The 22,179-nt window shown below is 35.4% G+C and overlaps 2 protein-coding genes across 5 annotated transcripts; both read right to left on the bottom strand.

Annotated features, from left to right (window-relative positions):
- Positions 1-8,072: 8,072 nt before the first annotated feature.
- LOC142611765 (uncharacterized) lies at positions 8,073-15,215 on the bottom strand. Of its 4 annotated transcripts, none has more exons than XM_075783893.1 (9): positions 15,030-15,215; positions 14,846-14,958; positions 14,448-14,684; positions 12,756-12,864; positions 11,744-11,789; positions 11,336-11,421; positions 10,804-10,862; positions 10,018-10,148; positions 8,073-8,366 (listed from the first exon to the last, which is right to left on the bottom strand). In XM_075783893.1, exons 1-9 carry the CDS (start codon positions 15,048-15,050, stop codon positions 8,359-8,361), a joined length of 810 nt encoding a protein of 269 aa, XP_075640008.1. In that variant the 5' UTR covers positions 15,051-15,215; the 3' UTR covers positions 8,073-8,358. The 4 variants fall into 4 exon arrangements, with proteins under 4 accessions (XP_075640008.1, XP_075640010.1, XP_075640009.1 ...); XM_075783895.1 differs by having other exon boundaries at positions 11,360-11,421; positions 15,030-15,213; XM_075783894.1 differs by having other exon boundaries at positions 14,846-14,938; positions 15,030-15,211.
- Positions 15,216-16,227: 1,012 nt separating this feature from the next.
- Positions 16,228-21,874, bottom strand: LOC142611792 (uncharacterized). Its single transcript, XM_075783937.1, has 5 exons — positions 21,349-21,874; positions 20,728-20,979; positions 20,251-20,319; positions 17,237-17,429; positions 16,228-17,023 (listed from the first exon to the last, which is right to left on the bottom strand). Exons 1-5 carry the CDS (start codon positions 21,760-21,762, stop codon positions 16,599-16,601), a joined length of 1,353 nt encoding a protein of 450 aa, XP_075640052.1. The 5' UTR covers positions 21,763-21,874; the 3' UTR covers positions 16,228-16,598.
- Between the last annotated feature and the right edge of the window lie 305 nt (positions 21,875-22,179).

Consider the following 22,179-nt stretch of genomic DNA (forward strand, 5'->3'; position numbering starts at 1 on the left):
CTCTATAAAGGGGTAAGTCATTGCGGATCTAGTGGCGGAGTTTGCTGAGCCCTCATTAGAAGAGTATGTTAAAGGATCAGGCATAGATAAAAAATCAGTTGGCATGATTTCGTGCAAAGAGCCTCCATTGTGGAAAGTGTATGTTGATGGAGCAGCAAATCAAAGAGGATCTGGTGTGGGGCTAGTTTTGGTATCCCCTGAGGGAATTACTTTTAAGAAATCTTTGAGATTGGGGTTCTCAGCCACCAACAATGAGGCAGAATATGAAGCCCTCCTCGCCGGAATGAACATGGTTTATAAGATGGGAGGAAAGATAGTACAAATGTTCTTGGATTCACAATTGGTGGTAGGCCAAGTGGAAGGGAAGCTAGAGGCAAGAGATTCAAGAATGTAAGGATACCTAACCCAGGTCAGGTATATACAATCCAAATTTGAGTCTTTTTCTTTATTACATGTGTCCAAGTGTGGGAATACCCATGCTGACTCCTTAGCCACACTCGCAACATCCTCGGCGCAAAGCCTACCTCGGGTCATTCTTGTTGAAGATCTGTGGAAACCCACCAGGACGAGTAATGACGCCACTCGAATTCTTCAAATTAGGACAGGGCCTAGTTGGATGGATCCAATTGTGACGTTTCTCAAAGATGATATCTTGCCTAAAGAAAAGTCCGAAGTAGATAAGGTTCGCAGGATAACACCTCGGTTCTGGCTGTCCGAGGATCAGAAATTATATAAGCGCTCTTTTTCAGGACCATATTTGTTATGTATGCACCCAGAAGCAACGGAGTTACTTTTAAAAGAGTTGCATGAAGGGATTTGCAGGAGCCACACTGGAGGAAGGTCTTTAGCTCATAGAGCCCTTACTCAGGGCTATTGGTGGCCCAATATGCAGAGAGAAGCACATGATTATGCGAAAAAATGTGACCAATGTCAAAGATTCGCTCCTAACATATATCAACCAGGAGGTGTTCTTAATCCTCTATCTAGTCCTTGGTCTTTTGCTCAATGGGGCTTGGACATTGTTGGACCTTTCCCAAAAGTAGTAGGGAATAGGTGGTGGCTCCTCGTCGGAACAAATTATTTCACCAAATGGGTTGAAGCTGAGCCATTATCAAATATCAGAGACATGGAAGCAAAAAAGTTTGTATGGAAGAACATTGTCACCAGGTTTGAAATCTCTCATACTCTCATTTCAGATAACGGTCTACAATTTGATAGTAAGGCCTTTAGAAGATACTGTTGTGATCTAGGTAGCATGAATAGATATTCCACTCCAACTTATCCTCAAGGGAATGGGCAAGCCGATGCCGTCAATAAAGTGATAGTTAATGGGCTCAAGAAAAGGTTGGATGATGCTAAGGGAAGGTAGGTGGAAGAACTGCCACACATCTTGTGGACATATCGAACTACCCTACGAAGGTCCACAGGAGAAACACCCTTCTCCATGACTTATGGAGCCGAGACAGTAATACCTCTAGAAACTGGATTCCCAACACTAAGGACGAACTCCTTCACTCCAGATAGCAATGATAATCTATTGGAGATAGGTCTAGACTTAGTTGAAGAACGACGAGAGAATGACATGGTTCAACTAGCTTATTATCAATACAAACTCAAGCAGGGGTATGATTCTCATGTAAAGCTACAGCCTCTTACACTTGGAGACTTGGTCCTGAGGAAAGTTCTGGGTACAACAAAGAACCCAGCATGGGGAAAACTGGGGCCCAACTGGGAATAACCTTATTGTATTACCTTAGTCGCAAGTATAGGGGCTTATAATCTTGAAGATCTAGATGAATATGTTGTACAACGCCCCTGGAATGTAAATAACCTACGAAGGTACTATTATTAAATGAAAGACACTTCGGCCATTTTTACTGACACTATATTGCGTTCATTATCTTCATTTGTCTAAATATCAAACTGAAGCTTGGTATGCTTGGATCCTCGGACCACATACCTCGTCTAAATTGATATTTTTATCAAGTGTCAAATAGAACCTTAGCTATGTTTGGTCCTCAGATCATCTACTTTGGGGAAATTAACACTTCAATTCTTTTCATTAAGTATCAAACTGAAGCTTGGTATGCCTGGATCCTCGGATCACCTACCTCGTCTAAATTGATATTTTTATCAAGTGTTAGACAGAACTTTAATTATGTCCGGTCCTCGGATCATCTACTTTGGAGAAATTAACATTTCAATTCTTTTCATTAAGTATCAAACTGAAGCTTGGTATGTCTGAATCCTCGGACCACATACCTCGTCTAAATTGATATTTTTATCAAGTGTTAGACAGAACCTTAGTTATGTCTGGTCCTCGGATCATATACTTTGGAAAAATTAACACTTCCATTCTTTTCATTAAGTATCAAACTGAAGCTTGGTATGCCTGGATCCTTGGAACACATACCTCATCTAAATTAATATTTTTATCAAGTGTTAGACAAAACCTTAGTTATGTCTGGTCCTCGGCTCATCTACTTTGGAGAAATTAACATTTCAATTCTTTTCATTAAGTATCAAACTGAAGCTTGGTATGCCTAGATCCTCGAATCACATACCTCGTCTAAATTGATATTTTTATCAAGTGTTAGACAGAACCTTAGTTATGTCTGGTCCTCGGATCATCTACATTGGGAAAATTAACATTTCAATTCTTTTCATTAAGTATCAAACTGAAGCTTGGTATGCCTGGATCCTGGGACCACATACCTCATCTAAATTGATATTTTTATCAAGTGTTAAACATAACCTTAGTTATGTCTGGTCCTCGAATCATCCACCTTGGGGAAATTAACACTTCAATTCTTTTTATTAAGTATCAAACTGAAGCTTAGTCATGCCTAGATCCTCAGACCACATGCCCCACCTAAATGGATATCTCACTAAGTGTTGAATAAAGCCTAATAACGTTTTGGTCCTTAGACGTGCCCCATTTAAATGAAATTCAACTACATTCAATCCGTATATCTTGAAGTCTCCCTGAGATAGTGATAAATGGATAGAAATCCATGAGCATCACTTAATGCATTTGCAGACATATTGAACATGTTTATTGCCTAATTCAATCTAGATTGCCTAATAGATTACTGTTCTAAATATAGCAAAACAAGTATGAAGTAGTATGATCAAGGTAAAACAAAAGCAAAAACATAAAACAAAGGAGATAGAACTTGTGTTTTCATTAAATTCAAATTTCTTTGGAATTACAAAATACTTGCGAGTTGTCAAAATTACATTAGGTAGAGATAAAGGGAAAGGCTAGAGAAAAGAGGAGAACAGTCATTGCTTTAACTTTATCTTCAAAGGGCCTTTGGGATCTTGTGGGAGTTGAGGTTGCGCCGAGGACTCAATAGCTACTCCTTTGCCTTTTAGATCATCCTTCAAGGTTGTTGGAATTGTTTGGTCACCCTGCTTGTCCTTGGAAGAGTCTTTGGGGTCACTTGAGGGCTGTGTATCCTCTAATGCCTTTCCTTCTATTGGATCAGCTTGCTTTGGGAGTTGACTTTCAGCAAAGGCAGAGTCTTCAGCTATCTCACTTTCTTTGTCCTCAGATACTTGTAGGTCAACATCATCATTGACTTGAGGAAGGTTAGAGGCTCGAATGGCTGGAGGGAAGTAGACACTCTCTGCCTTCCAAAGGGTAGAAGAAGCATCAACCCCAGCTTGAGAAAGTGCCTCGTTCCACACTTGGAGGCAGTAATGCCTGCATACCTCAGGGACCTGAGCCTTGAAAGTTTCTGTGATCTCCTTCACACCGACCTCATAACCTTCTTGTTCAGCTCGGTCTTTTGCATTCTTAACCTCTTCTTTTGCCTTCTCAGCCTCTTCTTTTTCTTGAATGGCCTTTTCTTTGGTCTTGATGGCCTCCTCCTTTACCCTCTCAGACTCCTTTAAGTCTTTTCTAAGATCCTCAATTAGCTTTCTCGCGGCAGCAAGGTTCTCATTAGTTTGCCTAAGCAGCAGTCTTTGGTCCTCGATTTGTTTCGCATTTGTTTTAAGAGCGGCATCCAAGTTGGACTTCTCACTTTCTGCCTTGGTAAGTTTATCCGTGACCTCTCGTAGTTTTTTCTTTTGTAGGTCAAGGATCCTTTGGGCGTTTTCACGCCTTGATTCTTCAGCCTTTAAGGACTTGTACGAGCTAATGGCGATCTCTTCTGCCCTATGAGCAGACTGAACAACCTATGCATGGGAGACAGTAATATAATAAGGCAAAGTTACAATTTTTATACAGTAACAGGAATAGAAGTAAATAAGGCTTGGACGAGATGCTTACCATGGCAAGCTCCTTCTTCAAAATCATGAAGACATTTTGGTCTCCCATTTTTCTGAGCTCACCCATATCCTAAGGTAACAACAAAGCTTGCTCTAATACGTCTACTACGCAAGCGGCTGTTCCCTCATCGGAGTTTTTGATGGATGCGTCAACAGTGACTACGCGGTCATCCATAGTCATATCAGGGACCCAGATTGGAGCGTGTACAGTCGAGTGAGATTCGGTCCGTCTATCTGACCTCGTCTGCACGGTGTGGGCCTATTTTCCTCCTTTTTCGAGCTCAAGCTCCTTAGGAAGAGAGCCTTTCCCTCCCTCCATCACTTCTTTCCCTTTTTGCTGGTCCTGTTTTCTTTTGGGGTCAGCCAGGTTGGTATGCTGAGATTGGGAAGGAGGGGGAGGAGGAGGGAGCCTGGATTCAAGGCCTTTTTCAGCGCCTTTATCTTGGACCCTGGTGCGAGGTTCCTTAAGAAGCTCTTGAGCCCCTGCTTAAGCTTCCAGTACATCTTTGAGACTCGGCTTTGGCTTGCGCTGGATACCCATGGGATCAGGTTGTTGGATGATGTCTTGTAAGGTTTGAGAGGATGTGCCAAGGACAGAAACTTGGTCTTCAAGGGAGTGAGGTTGATTAAAAACCTCGAACTCGTCCTCGGAATCGGATACTTCAACAATCTCTTCTTCTTCCTTTATGCCGAGTTGGGAAGAGGTTGCTTCACCAAATGTATGTTGTGTTGAAAGAGGGATTAGGGGAATATCGTCCAGAACGGGTTGTGGGGGTTGTATGGGTTGGGTAACCAAGGTACCCTGAGGAATAAAAGCCCCCTCGGGTAGCAGAAAACCTTCAACGGCAACGCTCATCCGGGGAAGACGTAGGTCCTTGGCTTTGATCACACACTTCAATGCCTGAAAAGCTTTGGAAATGGGATCGTAACCGAGGATTAAATGAGCCGCTCGGAGTTGGCCGTTTGTATGCACAAAGACTTCGGCTTGTAAAATTTTGTCTAATCTCCTAAAATCAACGAGGAAAGGGTGACAATCCGCTGCGTGTGGGTCTGCAAAATTGACCAAAAGAAAGAAAAACTAGGTAAGAATAGATAAAAAGGTAAAAGGGATGGTTTTTAAGGATTTTAGATAGATCCAAAACTTCACCTGGAGTCCCCTCCCTTGTTGGACAGGGTAAGCCGTCGTGCCAATCTCCTGATATGATCAGGAAGTCATTTTTTAGACCCTTATTAAATTCAGGGAGGGATTGAATTAACCTAACTGCTGGATGCCTAGATTTTAAGTAATATTCTTCTTTTTTCGTTAGGTAGTGGAGGTTATAAACCCAGTTCACATCGTGATGAGTGAGTCCTAGGTTCATCTTCTCATTTAGGGCATCTATGGAACTTAGGATCCTAAACACATTTGGGGCACACTGGGTAGGAGCTAGTCTAAAAACCCTAAGATAATCCCTAGTGACAATCCCCATGGGAATTCTCATCCCTCCTTCGATGAATGCAATCATCGGGATTACTACTTCTCTCATTTTTCTTTTTACGAAATACTCCTCTTCTGTAAAGTGCATAATAGATACCCCCGAGGGAATTCGGTATTTAGTCTTAAATTGCTCTATTTTTTCATTTGAATCCACTAGGGATGCAAATCTACCCATTTTTGGGAAAAAGGGGGTGTAGGTATGTTAGAAAAACTAAGAAAATAGACTAGCCGAGGATAAAGGAGTACAGAGAAAAAGAAAAGGGAAGGAAGAAAAACAAAAAGAAAAAGAGCTGATAAGAAAGGGAGAAAGTATGGGAGAACTTACTTTAACAAAAAAAGAGGGTACAGTCACCTCAGCCAGGATATTTGGTAAAATGAGAAAGCACGTGTAGATGGCAAAATGTGGCAGGTACGTTATATGAGTGTTGTAATGTGTGAGAGGATTTGAAAGAAAATGGTATTTATATATCATTGGGAATAATGAAGCGGGAGAATTCCCGCCTCTGCCCAGAAGCAATCCTCAACCGTTAGATGCGTGTCACATCGCTGAACGTGGGGAACATAGAGACGCCAGAATTTAATTTAAGGACACTTCGCATGCCGAAACGTCAAGAACATGCGATGGGCAGTTCAAAAACCATCATCCTTGTCAGCAAGATTTCCAATATCCACAGGGCAAAAGGAGACAGATGTCGAGATCCTCCTTTCATCCCGAATTGGAGAAATAAGAATCTCGAGGGGCTATTGTAGGGACATTGGGCCCAGTAATTTATGAAAGGTGGCTCAAGAATGTCTTTTGGGCTAAAAGCCCAATCCGAGGACATCAAGTGATCTAAGAGTGTGTGAATGTTAACTCATAAAGAAAATACTAGGTAAAAAAGCGATAGTGTCTGAATAAATATGTCCGAGAAAGATTGTGTCCTCGGATAATGAAGCCGAGGTAATAGAAGGGAAGATTTAATATCCCCCGGCTATGTTATAGAAATTTCTATGGTTTAGGGAAGACACGGTACACATGGAGAATAATAGAAAGGGTGGTGGAATATCTAAGATAAAGCTGCTACCACCGCCCCCGTATTAAAGATTCAGCAACTGATATGCTGGTCGCATTAATGGGGAAATGAGACTTGAACATGGGTTTTGAAACTTGGCCTCTGTCTCCAGAAGAATTCAGGGAAAATGGATGGGACAAGTATCTAAGCCAGAGTTATAAGCGTTATAACCACGAGGTGGAAGATGAGAAGGGGAGAAGGAGGAAGTATAAATGAGAGAAGGGGCCTTCAGAAAAGAGGAGGCTTTTCTTTGGAGAGAAAAGAAAAGAATAGTACATAATAAATCTGATTGTCCACAATTGTAATCTATCTTGAGAAGCAGTACTATAAACTATCCTCGGATTGTGTCCGAGGAGGAATTTTCATTCATATTCATATAAACAACTCCCTATTTGTACCATTGAGCCCAAAACCCATCTTTCTTTGTTGTTTAAACCACCTTTAGAATCTAGATTTCAAGCCCACTCTCTACAAATTTATTGTAAAAAGACCTTTCAAGCCCTTTCCCTTCTAATTGTGGGTCAGAAGCTCGAATTGTGTCCTTACAATAATAATATAGTAAATTATCGATTTAGAATATAACATTCTTCCTCATACTGATTTGCTTAACTATTGAATTTTTTAGCTCTTTTTTTTTTTTTTTGAGAAATAATTATAACATGCTACTAACTCCACAGTTTGAACTCTTTCTCCTCTAGACCCCCAAGCACTTTGTATATGGGGAGGTGTCAATTCAACTATAAGGCCTTTAGTTTTTAGCCCTTTTCAATGACACGTAATTTATATATATATAACCAACATTTTAGTATTTATTCTATAAATTTAAAAAGATTACATATATGATAAATATATTTATTCTATTATATTAATTATTTTAAGTGGAGAACTAATTAATTAAGTATAATTAAATTATGATGTCAATTTTCTTTTATATGGGAAACAAAACAAAATAATATGAGAAACAATTAATTTGAAAAAAGAAAATCATCGCATAGTTAAGAATGTAACAAAAATAATTGAAAGATATTTGCATTTTTATATTATCAAAATGATATTTGCATTCTTGAGTCTTGCCTATCTATCGGTCATTATGTCATGTAATTTTCAAATTTGTAAACATATATAATATGATCAAATAACTACACTTTACCTAAAAAATTATTGAAATAATTTTTTTAGTACATCGACAATTTGTGGCAGAGATTTGAAATTATTGAAATATTGGAGGAAATTAATAACAAGAACTTGGCTAGTCACACAAGTGGTGATATAAGAATGCTTCTAATTAAGAAATGACTGAAATTATTGAAATATTGGAGGAAATTAATAACAAGAACTTGGCTAGTCATACAAGTGGTGATATAAGAATGCTTCTAATTAAGAAATGACAGAAAGATGTGAGTGTAACCGGATCAGGAAAAACAGAGATCTCTTTGAGGTGCGTTGTAATATTCTTGCAAAACTAAAAAAACAATGCATTCTTTTTCTATAACGAGAAAAAATATCACCAAATCTGATATTTCTCTTTTCCAAGCGATAGATCATCAAAACCTACAAAACTACAAGCAAAAAAAAAAAAAAAGAGAAGTAATAAGATATCAATTGATAATTTGGACTATGATTTTGACATAATTCTTCGACCCCAAAAGATTTTATATTACTCTCATATTAAAAAGGCTATCTTCAGAAAAAGTTTAATGAAAAAAGATCACATTTGTTTCTTTTCAAAAACTCATTTTGCTTCAAACCATTTGGACAATGAAAAAAAAAAAAAAAAAAAAAAGTTAATATGAAGAATGTTCAGTCCAAACAACACTGGCTTCATCTACGAGTACATGGATGAAGCTGCCGTTGATGCTTAACACTCCTAAATCTCATGAGGAGCTGAAGTGGGAGAGGTGGACATTTTTTTTAATTTTAATTTTTTTTTTTATCCCTGCACTCATATCTCTCCCTTTTTGCAGTTTCTCCCTTCTTGTTAGGAGTGTGCAGCCAACCCACCAATCTGCCAAAACTGACCCATCTCGCCAAGTTGAGTCGGTTTTTAGGGATTGGTGGATTAGGTTGGGTTATGATTTTTTTTTTTTTTTTTTAATTATGGGTTGGGTTGGGTTGGTCATAACAATCACAACCCGCCTAACCTGACCCGATCCACCTATATATTTAAAATTTAAATTATATATATTTAATATATATCTACATATATATTTTATAATTAATAATTCATTTATTTAATTTTTCTCCTATTTGACTCTTCTTATATAAAACCTAATTACCTCGCAGACTCTAGCAATCTTATTTCTCTCTATGCCGTCTCCCCCTCCCACTCTCCCATTCCACTCCTATTTGTTTATAACTAAGTTAGGATATATTTTGTTTACTAACTTAGTTGAATATATTTTGTATATAACTGAGTTGGAATACTAATGTATATTTTTTTTTCAACTTAAGTGGCAGATGAGATATATTTTTTTGTAATCAAATTAATAACAACAATAATAAAATAAAATAAAAACTGCCCAACCCATCAGTTCAACTCGATCCAATTTGATCCATGTGGGTTGGGTTGAACCCTTGTGATGGGTTGGGTTGGATTGTTTTTTACCCACCATGGTAAGTTGTGTTGAAAAATTCCTTCAACCTGACCCAACATGACTCATGCACACTCCTACTTCTTGTGCTTAATGAGTACTATAAATGATATTATATGTTCTTTTTTTACTTTTAAGTTTTTATTTCATCCTTGAATCAAATTATTGAAGACTAATATTGAAATATGCATTTTCTTAAAATCGCACTCACAACTTTAGGTTTGAGTTGGCAAGACATTACTACTTTGAAATTGTGAGTTAGAATCCATGATTTTTTTTTTCTCATACTCTATCTTGACTAAATCAATTAATTTTAAAAAAATGGAAGGTGAATAAAAAAAGGAATGATATAAATCTTTAGATTTGAATGCAAGGAGAGAAGTAGCATTGACTGAGTACTAAATCAATTATGTATTGAACTCAAGATTTTTAGATGTCATGTCTTGAAGGCACAATTTTAAAAATGACATAAAATTCGAAATAGTTTCAAAATTTTAGTATTATCAAGGTAAGCATAAATATTGGTCAACCAAAAGCAAAGAAAATTATCTGAAATCCAATATCAGCCCATTTGTTGTAAAATTAAAAGAATTATTAACTATCAGGACAAAGAATTTACTTGTAAAAGTAGATGTGGAGGACAGACTTCGTGGAATATGATCCAATTGCTGATGAACCCATTTGTCATAATCTTGTAGTAGTTGCTGTAGATGTAATGGGAAGAGCCTATCCACCAGAGCTTGCATCATTCTGTACATCACCACACTTCTGTTACTCGGATGTGAAGAAAATAAAGGGTTTAAAAAAATAAAAGTGCAGCTTGTAAAGGATGTGGAGAAAATAAAGGGTCTAGAGAAACAAAAGTGCAGCTTGTAAAATAAGAAGTGTTCTTGTTTGTGAAATTATGGCATGAAAATGAGAATGTTCCAAGATACTCAAGAAGCCAAAACTAGATACCAAACTTTAGAAAGATTGATAATCTATGAGAATATTGTAGTGTTTAGATGGGCTTTTGTTCTCTTGGGAAATATCAAAAGTAACTGTCTTCTTAGTATCAGGATAGGAGTAAAGTGTATTTTCACATGCACAAAATACCTGTACAAATGTCCAGTACTTGGAAAGTGACTTGGTTGTTTTAAAATTTTACCTTTCTATACCCTTTTAATGATAACAAATAAAAACACCAATCAATGCACTTCAATTGTTTTGATAGTAACTAACATATTCATTATATTATCAAAGATACAGCAAATGAGCGATGAAACTGTGTTGCCCAAAATCTGTATGCTAGGCTATCAAGCTCATAAATTACAAGAATAACCATATACTTCATGAAATAATGATTTAATAACAGTAGATTTCAAGAGGATAAACTGTAATTAAAAATGGTTATGGAATAACTTACAAATTTCCAGGACGCTCAACAGATGATACAGGCATCATAGTAAATGGGCGTGTGTAAATCTGCAAGCAACAGATAGTGTTGTTCATATACTAGTGAGACTATATCCCCAACTCAATACTCAGTACGACATAGACTTGAAAAGATGCATAAGCCATATAATTTCATCAATCAGAAAATGAACATGAAATGAATGAAAGGACCAAGTTATTCTGCATAAGAAGGAGAAAAGGTGCTATATTACAGCTGGGAGGACTGATTGACGAGCTAGAACTATCTCATCAACCAAGCTAATTAACATGGATAAAGTAAACCTAAACTTTATTTGTTAACAAGATATGATCCAACAGTGCTTCAAAAATTGGTCTCACGTGAATTAATTGTTCCTCATGCAACATGTGGGAACCCCTGGCCTTCCCCCACAACAACAACAAAAAAACTCTTTAACATGTTTCTCTTTTTTGAGGGAAAAAATAAGTCTGCATATGCCACAATCTAAAAAGTTATCACAATTTCTAAGGGGAATAATTACAACCTCAAGAGTGAGATTCAACTTCACCTCAACCTCCAAAAATGATTCAAAATCATTCGTCTCCCATGTCATGTGATTTAGCATAGAAGCTGCAAGTCCAAAACAATATTTTAAAGAAATCTAATGATATTGATTCAAAATCATTTGCATCATATCAAATGAATATAACACCCCATATATTGTATAAAACTTTTTGTACAAAGATTCTTGTAGGTCCTATGGACAATGGCCTCTCCACGGTCCATGAGCATGTTACAGAAGTCTTAAGATATTGAAGTTGAATATGAGGAGAGAAACAAACAAATGGAAGAATAGAAAAGGTTAGTCCTCTGCAGTAAACTTGTATTTTTTTATTCCCATAAACAACTACTTATTTCTCTACTAGGCTAACTCCAGTAGATCTAAATGTACCTGAAAAATGGTTGTTTTGTCGTTCCATGATCTCTGAACCCTCAAACTGCATATCATATTGGGAAAAACTTCAGCGAACCTTTTTTTAATGTTTAAAAATATCATTGAGAAAAGGGAACAAACCAAGTACTTGGGCAGTTTACAAGAGATACCCCACAGAAAAACCAATTCAGCATCTAATTTTTAAGACCAAGACACACCATGCCAAATAATTAATTATGAAGGCTCAAAGTAGTAAAATCAAAGTTCAAATGTGACTGGGCAAAGGAGGCTTCTCAATATCTGAGCATGGAGTTCTTGTTGTTTTTCTTTTTCTACTATAAATTTATTGCATATCTCCAAGCCATCCCAGTATTCTTCTTCCTCATGTACGGCCCTTACTTCCTGTTTAAGTAAGCTCACTAGGCATTTATAACATTTAAAAAATCGATTGTTTGTTTTACATCCGCAGGTCTGAACCTAAAATATATATAAATGAATTGTAAGTCAAATATCAGTACTAAATGTTATTACAGCAAAGGTGGTGACGGTGACATGCTGGTAGCGTTAAAGGACTAAAGGGTTAATGCATTGATGGTGGTGTTGGAGGTAGCATGCCTGTGGTGTGGTTGGCAGAGGAGGTACCAGCGTGGATCTGGTGTTCGTAAATGGAAGTAAAAGTTTGCTTTTGCCTTTTTTATGTTGGAAGTATAAAACTTTTGTCATTTTTAATGAAAATAATATTAGTAGTGTTTATTACACACAAACTATTTTACAAAATTTTACACATACCCTCCAAAACAATTGAAATGATGACTTCAGTTGCATTTGGAGGAGTGTTTAAAATAGTTTGTTTTTTGTAAACAAGTTTAACCCAAATAACAAACCCTGTCCCTTTTATATGGAAATGGTACCAAACCAAAGTATTTTTTCACTTTAAAGAAACCAGGAGAGAATGATGTGACAGCCAGAGCCCGTTTCCCCAACCCCTTGGAATTTCTCTTGCACTATCTCACCTAGAGGAGAAACTCACCTTGCAAGAAAGCATCTCAACTGTACAATCTTCATTTGTTGGGGTCACTCGTAAGTCCAACACAGGGGCCGCTTCAAAATTTAGAAGTTGAACTTTTGGAAGAAAGCACCTACACAATCAGTTGAGGATAATCCTATTTGAAACTTGATTTCCAAAAATGTATGAGCAACGATTTTTCTCTGTAGAGTTTATAATTGTGAAGGCACATGAGAAAGTTTGTTGTCCATGATTTTGGATGAGACTACAACTGAACTAATTAAGTGTCTGGTTCATTTATATTGAATTATAGAAATCTTATTTAGTTTAAAGAAAGAAGCAGAATTTCTTAAATATCATTGTGCCAGCTCATCCTTGATGTCTATAAGAACAGCCAAGAACATCTTATAATAAAACTTGAATAGGTTAATTAACCACTGTTCATACACAGCACCAAAGCTGCACTAAGAAGATGGGAGTTGTCCAATCTTCAGAACACAAAAAATGTAATCATTGAAAGGCAAAGCTCAGAAATTGAATTGCACCATAGAAAGGGGCACTCTAGAAGAATAGAATCTTCCAGACAAGAAAAATTATTGTTTTCTAGCTATATTACATCTTTGAAAGCTTGAGGTTAAAAACCAGCATTGCACTTCATATGTGATATAGGAATTTCCACTATACTAGAGATATGATTTCTAGAAAAAGATTTATATGCAAACAAAGTAATAAGTAATAAATATTGAATTATTCTATATTAATAACCATAATTAAAATATTTTTGGTTTTTATGGTCAATGCTTGTGGATCTTTAAATTTCTTTTAAGCTCCTACTTCATTGAAAAATTAACTTAAAATAACAGAAAGCACAAAGGATTGTCATAAAATTCTGAGACCATAACAAAGAGAGCGTATCATAAAATTTCATCGTGATAGTTTCATTTGCAACAAGAGGACTGTAAAAGATTAAAAAATAAGATCTTTTACTAGAATCCCCAATTTTTTATCAGGATCCCACTAAGTTTTCTATTAAGGCCAGGTCCAGCAACAAGAGGACCAAAAAAGATTAAAAAATAAGATCTTTTAATAGAATCATTCAAGGGTCACACTCAAAATCCTTCTGATCTTTCATACTTTTAACATAGAAATTGTCCACAATTCTCACCTATATCATGTTCAAGAACATTAAACAACAACAACCACTAAGCCTTAGTCCCAAAATTTTCAGATTAGTTATGGATCCTCAACTAACTAGTCAAGGTAGGCCACATGTATTTTTCTTTCCATTCTATTCTATATGAAGTCACCCTCTCGATTACTTCCTAAACTGACAGGTCTCTTTTTATAACACTGCAGAGAATTTAATCCCTTTAGGCACCCTAGACCAGATTTGATGGCACAAAGCTACACAAATTACCCTCCAAAATGGTGCATTCGTCTTACATTTTCCGCAACCATGTATGCTTCACGATGTGGAACAATTGGTCCCCATGAAGTCTTATAAAATAAATTATAGCATTCGTTTGCATCCAGTTTCTCTTTCTTCCCCGAAACTTTTTTGGTAATTTCGGTTTCTCTCAAGAAACAATAATAGTACACAAGCAGTTCCGTATATCATGAAAATATTCGTTACTTGTTATGGCAAAACACAATTACAAATCAAAATAAGATTAGCAAAGCTAAAGAAAATTAAATTGAACAGTAAAATGAAAATACCTGTAAGTGTTGGTGTCAAGAGCTTGAAAACTTTGCAACGAACTTGTGTTGAGCATTGCTTGAATTCCAGAAGGGTGGCCTAGAAATTCTCTAATATGAAATGTCTTTCCCCCACAGCAATCATCATCATAATTTGGAAGCTTAATTCTTTCTTTCCTTGTGGCTGATAAATTTGCTTTCTTTACATTTGACTCAGATGGAGTTGATATGTTTAGCTTGATTACTTCAGTTTTCTTCCTGAAATAAATTCAAAACTTTAAGATATTGAGTACAAATATAAGTAAAGAAAGATTATGCAAATTTAGCAAAGATGGAAAAATAGCAAGTTATCCAATATTTTAAGAAAAACATAAATATATTACATCGATTAATATTACTATAACTAGTAGTAGTAAAACCTGGTCTTGAGTTTTGGTGTAGAAGAAGATAGAAATGAGGCACAGCCTTGTCCACGTCCATGCCATTTAGTAGTTAACATCATTGTTATATTGCTGCAAAGTGAAATACAAGACTTTGAAAAAAGATAAGTAGAGCCAGAGGAGAATCCACACTAAAATGAAAGAGTCATTTCTTCGAAGTTACCAACAAAGATAAGAGCAACATAGTTGCAGCATGTTCATTCACCAGTTTAAATTCATTGTATTTTTTAAAATTTTGCTGGGAAATTAGAAAGAGGAGGAGCTATTTGGAGGTTGAAATTGAATGCTTAAAGGTTGAAGAAGATAGACAGAGAGTGAGAGGGATGGGGGGTAACGACAGCTATGTTAGAGTATCATCAGTCTCACACTATCACTATTTTAATCCATCAACGTTTTTTTTTTTTTTTTTAATTCAGCACCGGCAAACAGCACGTTATGAGGCCACTAGTTTTACACGTGTCTACACTGAGAGTTCCGTTGTAAAGTGATCACATCATTTTACATGAACAAATTTTGTGCATAAAATATATAAATAAATATGAGTAGCAATAAGTGGGTTCTTTGTGTTTGCGCAGGATAGATATTCGGATATTCTATTCACCACGTGACCATATTCATAAATTAAAATTTATTATTTCATTATATATCTTGTGACTAGAATTATTGTTGTTGGAGGCTTTTGTAAGGGACTGGATGCTCTTCGGGATATACAATTTGGTAAAATTAAAGAAGAATTAGAAAGCTTTGGTAAAATTAAAGAAGAATTAGAAAGCAGTGTACGTAGAAGGTGATAGACGTTAAGGATATGAGATTATTGAAGAAAATGGCCTCTACAGCCAAAAAGTTAAAGCTCAATCTATTATGAAGTTAATTCTATCTTTTGAATTTGTCTTTGCTTTGCACTGAATAAAAAATATTTTGAAGATCACAATTGAGTTGTCAATAACTTAGCAAAAAAAAAAATTAAAAGATACAGTAAATGCTATTACACTTGTCAAAGTATCTAAGCAACAATTGCATGATTAATGGGATTCTTTATTGACTAAATTGTGTTCATTTTGTAACAAACATGAAATTCATATCTCCACATGGATGAAAGATTTGAAAGATTTATGGGGGTACTTTATTTTTATTAAACATTGACATGGAAGGTAATAAATACTTTTTATCTTTTATGTTGAAGTCTATGATTTCTTAAACATTGTAAAATGTATGTCTCCTTTCCTTTCTTACAATTCATTACAGAACGCTACATAACAAAGAATACCCAGCATTGGAATCGAAAAAATGGGTAGGAAATAGGTTTAGTTTGAATTTAACTTTACTAACAAACTTTGTAAATTAGTCATGACTAACAATAATAGCATTTGATGAATAGGATAATTTCTTACAAATTTTTTAAAAATACATTGTGCATCGCGCAAGATATCGGCTAATTTTTTCCGAAGGGGTGTACAATGCTTTTTCTATTTCATTTTAATATTTAACACAGATTCTGGCTCCAGTAAAAGCATTAACAGTCCAATTCCCATGATATCATTTTTGTTGATCACAATCATCAGATCAATAATTGGGTAGTACAGGAATTCAAAAAACCAGCACTTACCTATTACTTCTGAACTTTCAATTAAATAATGATAAATCAACAATGGGGTAGAACATCAGAGATACAGATTTATAAAATGTTCAACAACAAAAAATGAGCTTGGGGAATCCGGAGTTCCAACCAACATTAGTCTCTTTCAACCTTCTGAATCACCCTGAGCTTAGCACTTCTACACCGGCGGTTCAATCTCTCTTCCTCCTCCGATGGTGTTATTGGTCTCTTTGTGAGGATTGTTCCACTATAGCCCTGTATCATTTGTTTAATCCATGGTTCATTTTCACCATTGTCATTTCTGATCTTTCTCAATTCACTTCTCTGTCTCCCTTCTTCACCCCCATCATCCTCATTGCTGTTAATGATGTCAAGAAATGTTTGTTTTACAATTCTGTCCTCCAAACTGTGGAAAGAGATGACAGCAAGCCTACCACCAGGTGCGAGGCAATCAAAACAAGAATAGAGCGAATCCTCCAGCGTCTTAAGTTCGTCGTTCACAGCTATCCTCAGAGCTTGAAACACCCTGGTTGCTGTCTTTATCCAACCTTGCCTCCCTCCTGTAGCAATTGAATTTAAATATTGACTTAAATGCTTTTCCCATTGTTAGCGGGGAGAGTTTTTGAATCCCCTAGTTATAGATAGAGATATGGGGCAAGGTGCACAGTAGGCACATTACCTGAGTGTTTCAAGTAAAGGTACCATATATTTAGAATGGATATAGAAGGCAAAGTCAAAAGAAAACCACTATGGAAGAAGGGTAAGAAAACTACCTCTAGTCCCAGGAGTTGCATTCCGAATAAGATATGCTACTTCGCCAGTTGTATGCAACCCACCATGTAATCGGGCTTTAACAATTTTATTCTGAAGAGAGCGCCAGTTGCTTTCCTCCCCATATTCCCGCAATATCCGTCCCACTTCAGTATCTGGCCAAGAATTTAAAATGTCTTCTGCTCTCAGACTTGCCTGTCATAGGCCTGTTCCAATCAGTTAATTAAACACAAATTTAAAATCATTACTTAGTGAGCAAACATAGGAACAAATAGACCAATTCACTCATTCCCCCAACAAGCAATGATATCAACTTACACCAAGACAATGCCTAGAGTGGGAAAAAAAAAACATGTATATTGAAAAGGAAAGCAGAAACTGTTCATGGGAATTCTAGTATGGAAGACAGTGGTACGGAACTCTACACATCTAAGCATTTTTAAGGGAGGAAAAAGGTAAAAAAGATCAGAAATTTTTTTTCTCAACCCATAATTGAGGTGTCTGCATGCAGTATGTGGAACAAAATTGTAGGCTTAGCATAATGCTTTCTGGTGCCATGTAATCCAAGAATTGTATTAGTTTGTTAATGGATTTATGTATCTGTTTCTTGTGTCAATACTCCTGCTTTTCTCACCAGACAAACCCATTTCAGACATCATCATTAGTCACATTGTTCACTATAACATAATAAAACCTTGAGGCTCCCCAACTCTTCCCCTTTTATTGTCCTATCTTCTTGGCATCAGCTTCCTGACTTTCTTCTTTGTATTTCAGATGTTAAATGGCATCATGCACCCTGATCCTTTCTTCTTTGTTAAGTGTAACATTTATTGTTACTAAGCTCCTGTTAAGCCACATCAACAGCCATATCATCTACCTATTTCTCATTTCTCTCCACTACTTCCAATCATAATTTCCCTTTTTCATCTCTCCACTACTCTCAACCTTTATGTCACTCTTCATCTATATGTATAAAATATGTAATTCTCTCTCCCATTCTATACATATTTTCTCACATGAAAAAGGTAATTACTCTCTCTCTCTCTCTCTCTCTCTCTCTCATGTTTTGTTTTTGTGTGAATTTTTTATTTTTGTATCTCTACTTTAGATTGATGAATTTATGTGTTCTTTAGAATTTTATTTTGGGTTGATGAAGTTTGGTTTTTTTATTTATTTTATAAGTTATTATCCTTTTTTTTTTGCTATGATTGTTAAATGCTATTCTATTGCATATAAGGATAGTTTATAAGAATGTAGTGTTATTCTATAATATAGCATGACTTGGATTATTTGGTTAGACTTATGACTATATTTTTATTTTGATGCTTCTTCTTCTCATTTTATTTTCTATTTCTCTCTCTAAAAAAGGTGATTATTCTCTCTCTCTCTCTCTCTCTCTCTCTCTCTCTCTCTCTATATATATATATATATATATATATATATATATTTGTTTTTTTTGGCAACTATGCTTTAGGTTGATGAATTATTGTGTTTTTTTATGATACAATTTCGGGTTAATATGATTTGGTAGTCCAAAAAAAAACACTTCTTAGATCACATTCTCTTTATGTTGTTATACAAATTATTTTCTTTCATTTCGATAGGTACAGTGTTCAATTATAGACATAAGGTCTACCTTTTTCCTGCATATTATTTTAAATATTAAAATTATAATATGGTAAAATCTCTTTGGAATGTCTAAGAAATATGCAATTCCAATCTCATGTATCTATATTAGTAAACAAAACCAAATCAATAGTTGGAAGCTACTCACAATAAGAAAAATTATAAATATAATAATATTTTTTAAGAAAATGAAAATTTTGAATAATATATTTGAAACGCAAACAGTTTAGTTGTACAGGAAAAACAAATTAGGAAAATATAACACACAATAACATAATTTATCAAAATATGGACTACCTAAAAAATGAAAATATCAACAATAAAAAATCTAAATAACAAAATGATGATTTTTTTTTGAGATAGATAAATGAAAAATATTTTTAGAAATTCATTAATTTTTTGGGTGAACAAATTATTTTCCACAAATTTTAGTGAACAAATTAATTATATATTATACCATAACTAAAATATAATTATCTATTCTCACGCATCGCATGGGTTTGCAACTAGTTATTGTTATTCCTGAAACTTGTTTCATTTCACTTAAGCAGATAACTTACTACTACTACTACTACAACTACTAGATCTCACAAATGACTTACTATTTAACTACTACTTCTCACTGTTTGGAAAGCAAAATAACTTATTATCTACCTACTATTACTACTCACAAGGAGGCTATTTGAAAAGCAAAATAACTTACTCTCTAACTACTAGATCTCAGCTGGAAAGTTATATCCTTTCTCACCATTTGTGATTTAATTCATTAACAAATCCCACTTACATAAATAATAATAACCAAATTTCACTCTTACATATCAGACAATGAATATAAAAAAAATATATGTATCTTCTCTGCATTAAAATCAGCACTTTAGACCTAAAGACTAAAGAGACCTCAAGGGCATTGATAGGATGACAATTATTTACAAGTTGTTGGAAAGCTTAAACCCACTACTTACACTTTAGATTTCATTTCTTAAATCTATTATTTCCATGTTATCTTTATCCTCTTTTTCAACCTGTAACACTACTTAAATCTAAGGCCAATGAGCTGTTGCTCATCGAGCACCTCCTCCCCTTGCAAGTGCTAGCTGTCAAAATGCCAGGTAATGAAAAACCCACTTGTACTTGATACAAATAAAGTTGAAATATTGCTGACACTAATCCTAGTTCTACCTTTTTAGTCTGAAGGAGTAATTTCAATTTGATGATTTCATCAAAAAAATATATAAATAAATAAAGAGTAAATTCAACTATTGGTATTTTCTTGTTTTCATTAATGCATTAATTGTTTTGATTGTACATCACTAAACTTCTTTGAGGCCTATCAGCTGAATATAACAAAGTGAAAAAAAAAAAAAAAATCTGGGGAAAGCCTTATTGTTACCTGAGGATCCATTCGCATATCAAGAGGTCCATTACCAAGTACACTGAACCCTCTTTCAGGATCATTCACCTGTTTGAAAAAGAAGGCATTCAAAACAGAATAATATTATGTAAAATGTAAATAGAGGAATTAGACTTCCCCCCAAGCAAAGATCAGAGTACAAAACTGCCAATCTTAATTGTAGAAGACTGGCACTAATTAACTATGATGAAATAAAAAGAAAAGCAAACTGTTGCTGCTTTATTAAAAAAAATAAAAATAAAAATAAAAATAAAAGAAGAAGAAGAAAAAGGAACCGTTACAATACATTAATCTATCACCCCAGTTTTCCCAAACCTCAAAGATATATGAAAATTTTACATTTGATAAAGATGAGAGAAAAAATAAAATCCAATGTGATACATGAAGCTTCTCACACACACACACGCACACCAAGTCATCTATAGTTAAGAACCAACAAATGCAATTAACACAAACCTGCATGGATGACATTCCCAAGTCCATTAAGATGCCATCAACTCCAGTGTCTAACAGTTTCTTATCAACCTCGCTAAGCACAGATTTGATATGCCTAAAATTCTTCAAAACGGTATGTGTTTTGAGGTCAGAAGTTGGATGACAAGAATCACCATTCAAGATGGCATCAATTCGAGCTCTAGCCTTCTCATAAGCCACAGGATCAACATCCATGCCAAAATAGAGATTCAATTCTGGATGGGCTTGAATTATCTGTTGCTTCCAATAAGTAATTATAGATTAGAATCACAAGAATTTGGCAGGAGCAACTTGGAACATAGATAGAAATTATGAGATCAGAAAAAATAACTCTCAGAAAATGTTCAGTGGCAAGACCAAGCACAATAACTAGCCAGTAAAGACATTTTCCAGATAATATCAAACAACTTCATCACAATTCACAAAGGGGGAAGAAAATAAGACAGGAAGTGTGGACTATATTCAATTCCAAGTGAAAATGAGCTAATAATAATACCATAATGTTGAAACTAACTAGAAAAAAAAAAAAAAAAAAAAAATTTGAAGTAGCAGTAAGTAATTTTGAACTCTCTGAAATTGTAGGAAAGGAAAGAAAAGACTAACAGCGGAGGAGTGACCGGCGGCGCCGACGGTACAATCGACGAAAGAGCGGAGGGGTTTGGAGGAGAAAACGTCGACTACTTCGCCAAGCATCACAGGTATATGCGGCGCGGCGGCGCCATTGTCACCGTCACCGACACCAACGTAGCTTTGGATTGCGTGTTCATCCAAAGCTTTGTCAGAGCGAGTCCTCCTCTTCTCCTTCACCGCCACTGAATTCTTCGCTGCTGCAGTTACTACTACTTTCGCTTTCTGCTTCTTTTTGTTACTCTTGGAAGCACGAGTAGTAATGTTACGACTGCAAGTGAGGCTGAGACTAGTTCTTGTGGTGGTGGTTGTGGTGGTGAGGTAGCGAAGACGGAACGACGATGAGAGTGAGGAGAGAAAGAAGAGCTTTGCGGTTGATGATTTCGCCATTTTTTGTTTGTGTCTTGTAAATCTCTGGCTACAAACTACAATCAGCAATCAGCGTTCACTGTGTATAATAATAAAAATGAGAATTTTGATTGTTTTCCGTTGTCTATTTTAACTAAACCCTAATTTTAGGATTTCACTTTGGTGGTGGTGGCCCTTTAGGTTTTTTTGTTTCGCCCTTTCAATTTTGGAGTGGATTAAAAAATAAATAAATAAATAAAATAGGGAAAATTAAAGATTTATTATATTTATTACATTTTCATAATATTTATAAAACAAATTTGTAGGTAGTAAGTTGTTAATATCGATTACTAGTAATCAAGACAACTTATTACTTAAAATTTATTGTAAAAATATTGTAGATGTAATTTTTTTATTTAATACTTGCATGAAAAGAGTAAAAATATATATATTATTCAT

The sequence above is a fragment of the Castanea sativa genome, chromosome 10, assembly GCF_040712315.1.
Source record: "Castanea sativa cultivar Marrone di Chiusa Pesio chromosome 10, ASM4071231v1".
Lineage (NCBI taxonomy): Eukaryota > Viridiplantae > Streptophyta > Magnoliopsida > Fagales > Fagaceae > Castanea > Castanea sativa.

What these genes read in the sequence shown, in the direction of transcription:
- LOC142611765 (XM_075783893.1), bottom strand. Translation starts at nt 15,050, where the DNA reads ATGTTGCTCTTATCTTTGTTG. An exon ending in ACAAAACAACCATTTTTCAG is followed by an intron (nt 11,422 to 11,743) that starts GTACATTTAGAT and finishes TTGGACTTGCAG; the next exon opens with CTTCTATGCTAAATCACATG. An exon ending in AGTTGAATCTCACTCTTGAG is followed by an intron (nt 10,863 to 11,335) that starts GTTGTAATTATT and finishes TGTTGCTTGCAG; the next exon opens with ATTTACACACGCCCATTTAC.
- LOC142611792 (XM_075783937.1), bottom strand. Translation starts at nt 21,762, where the DNA reads ATGGCGAAATCATCAACCGCAAAGCTCTTCTTTCTCTCCTCACTCTCA. An exon ending in TGGGAATGTCATCCATGCAG is followed by an intron (nt 20,320 to 20,727) that starts GTTTGTGTTAAT and finishes TTTTTCAAACAG; the next exon opens with GTGAATGATCCTGAAAGAGG. An exon ending in TGCAACTCCTGGGACTAGAG is followed by an intron (nt 17,024 to 17,236) that starts GTAGTTTTCTTA and finishes CAATTGCTACAG; the next exon opens with GAGGGAGGCAAGGTTGGATA.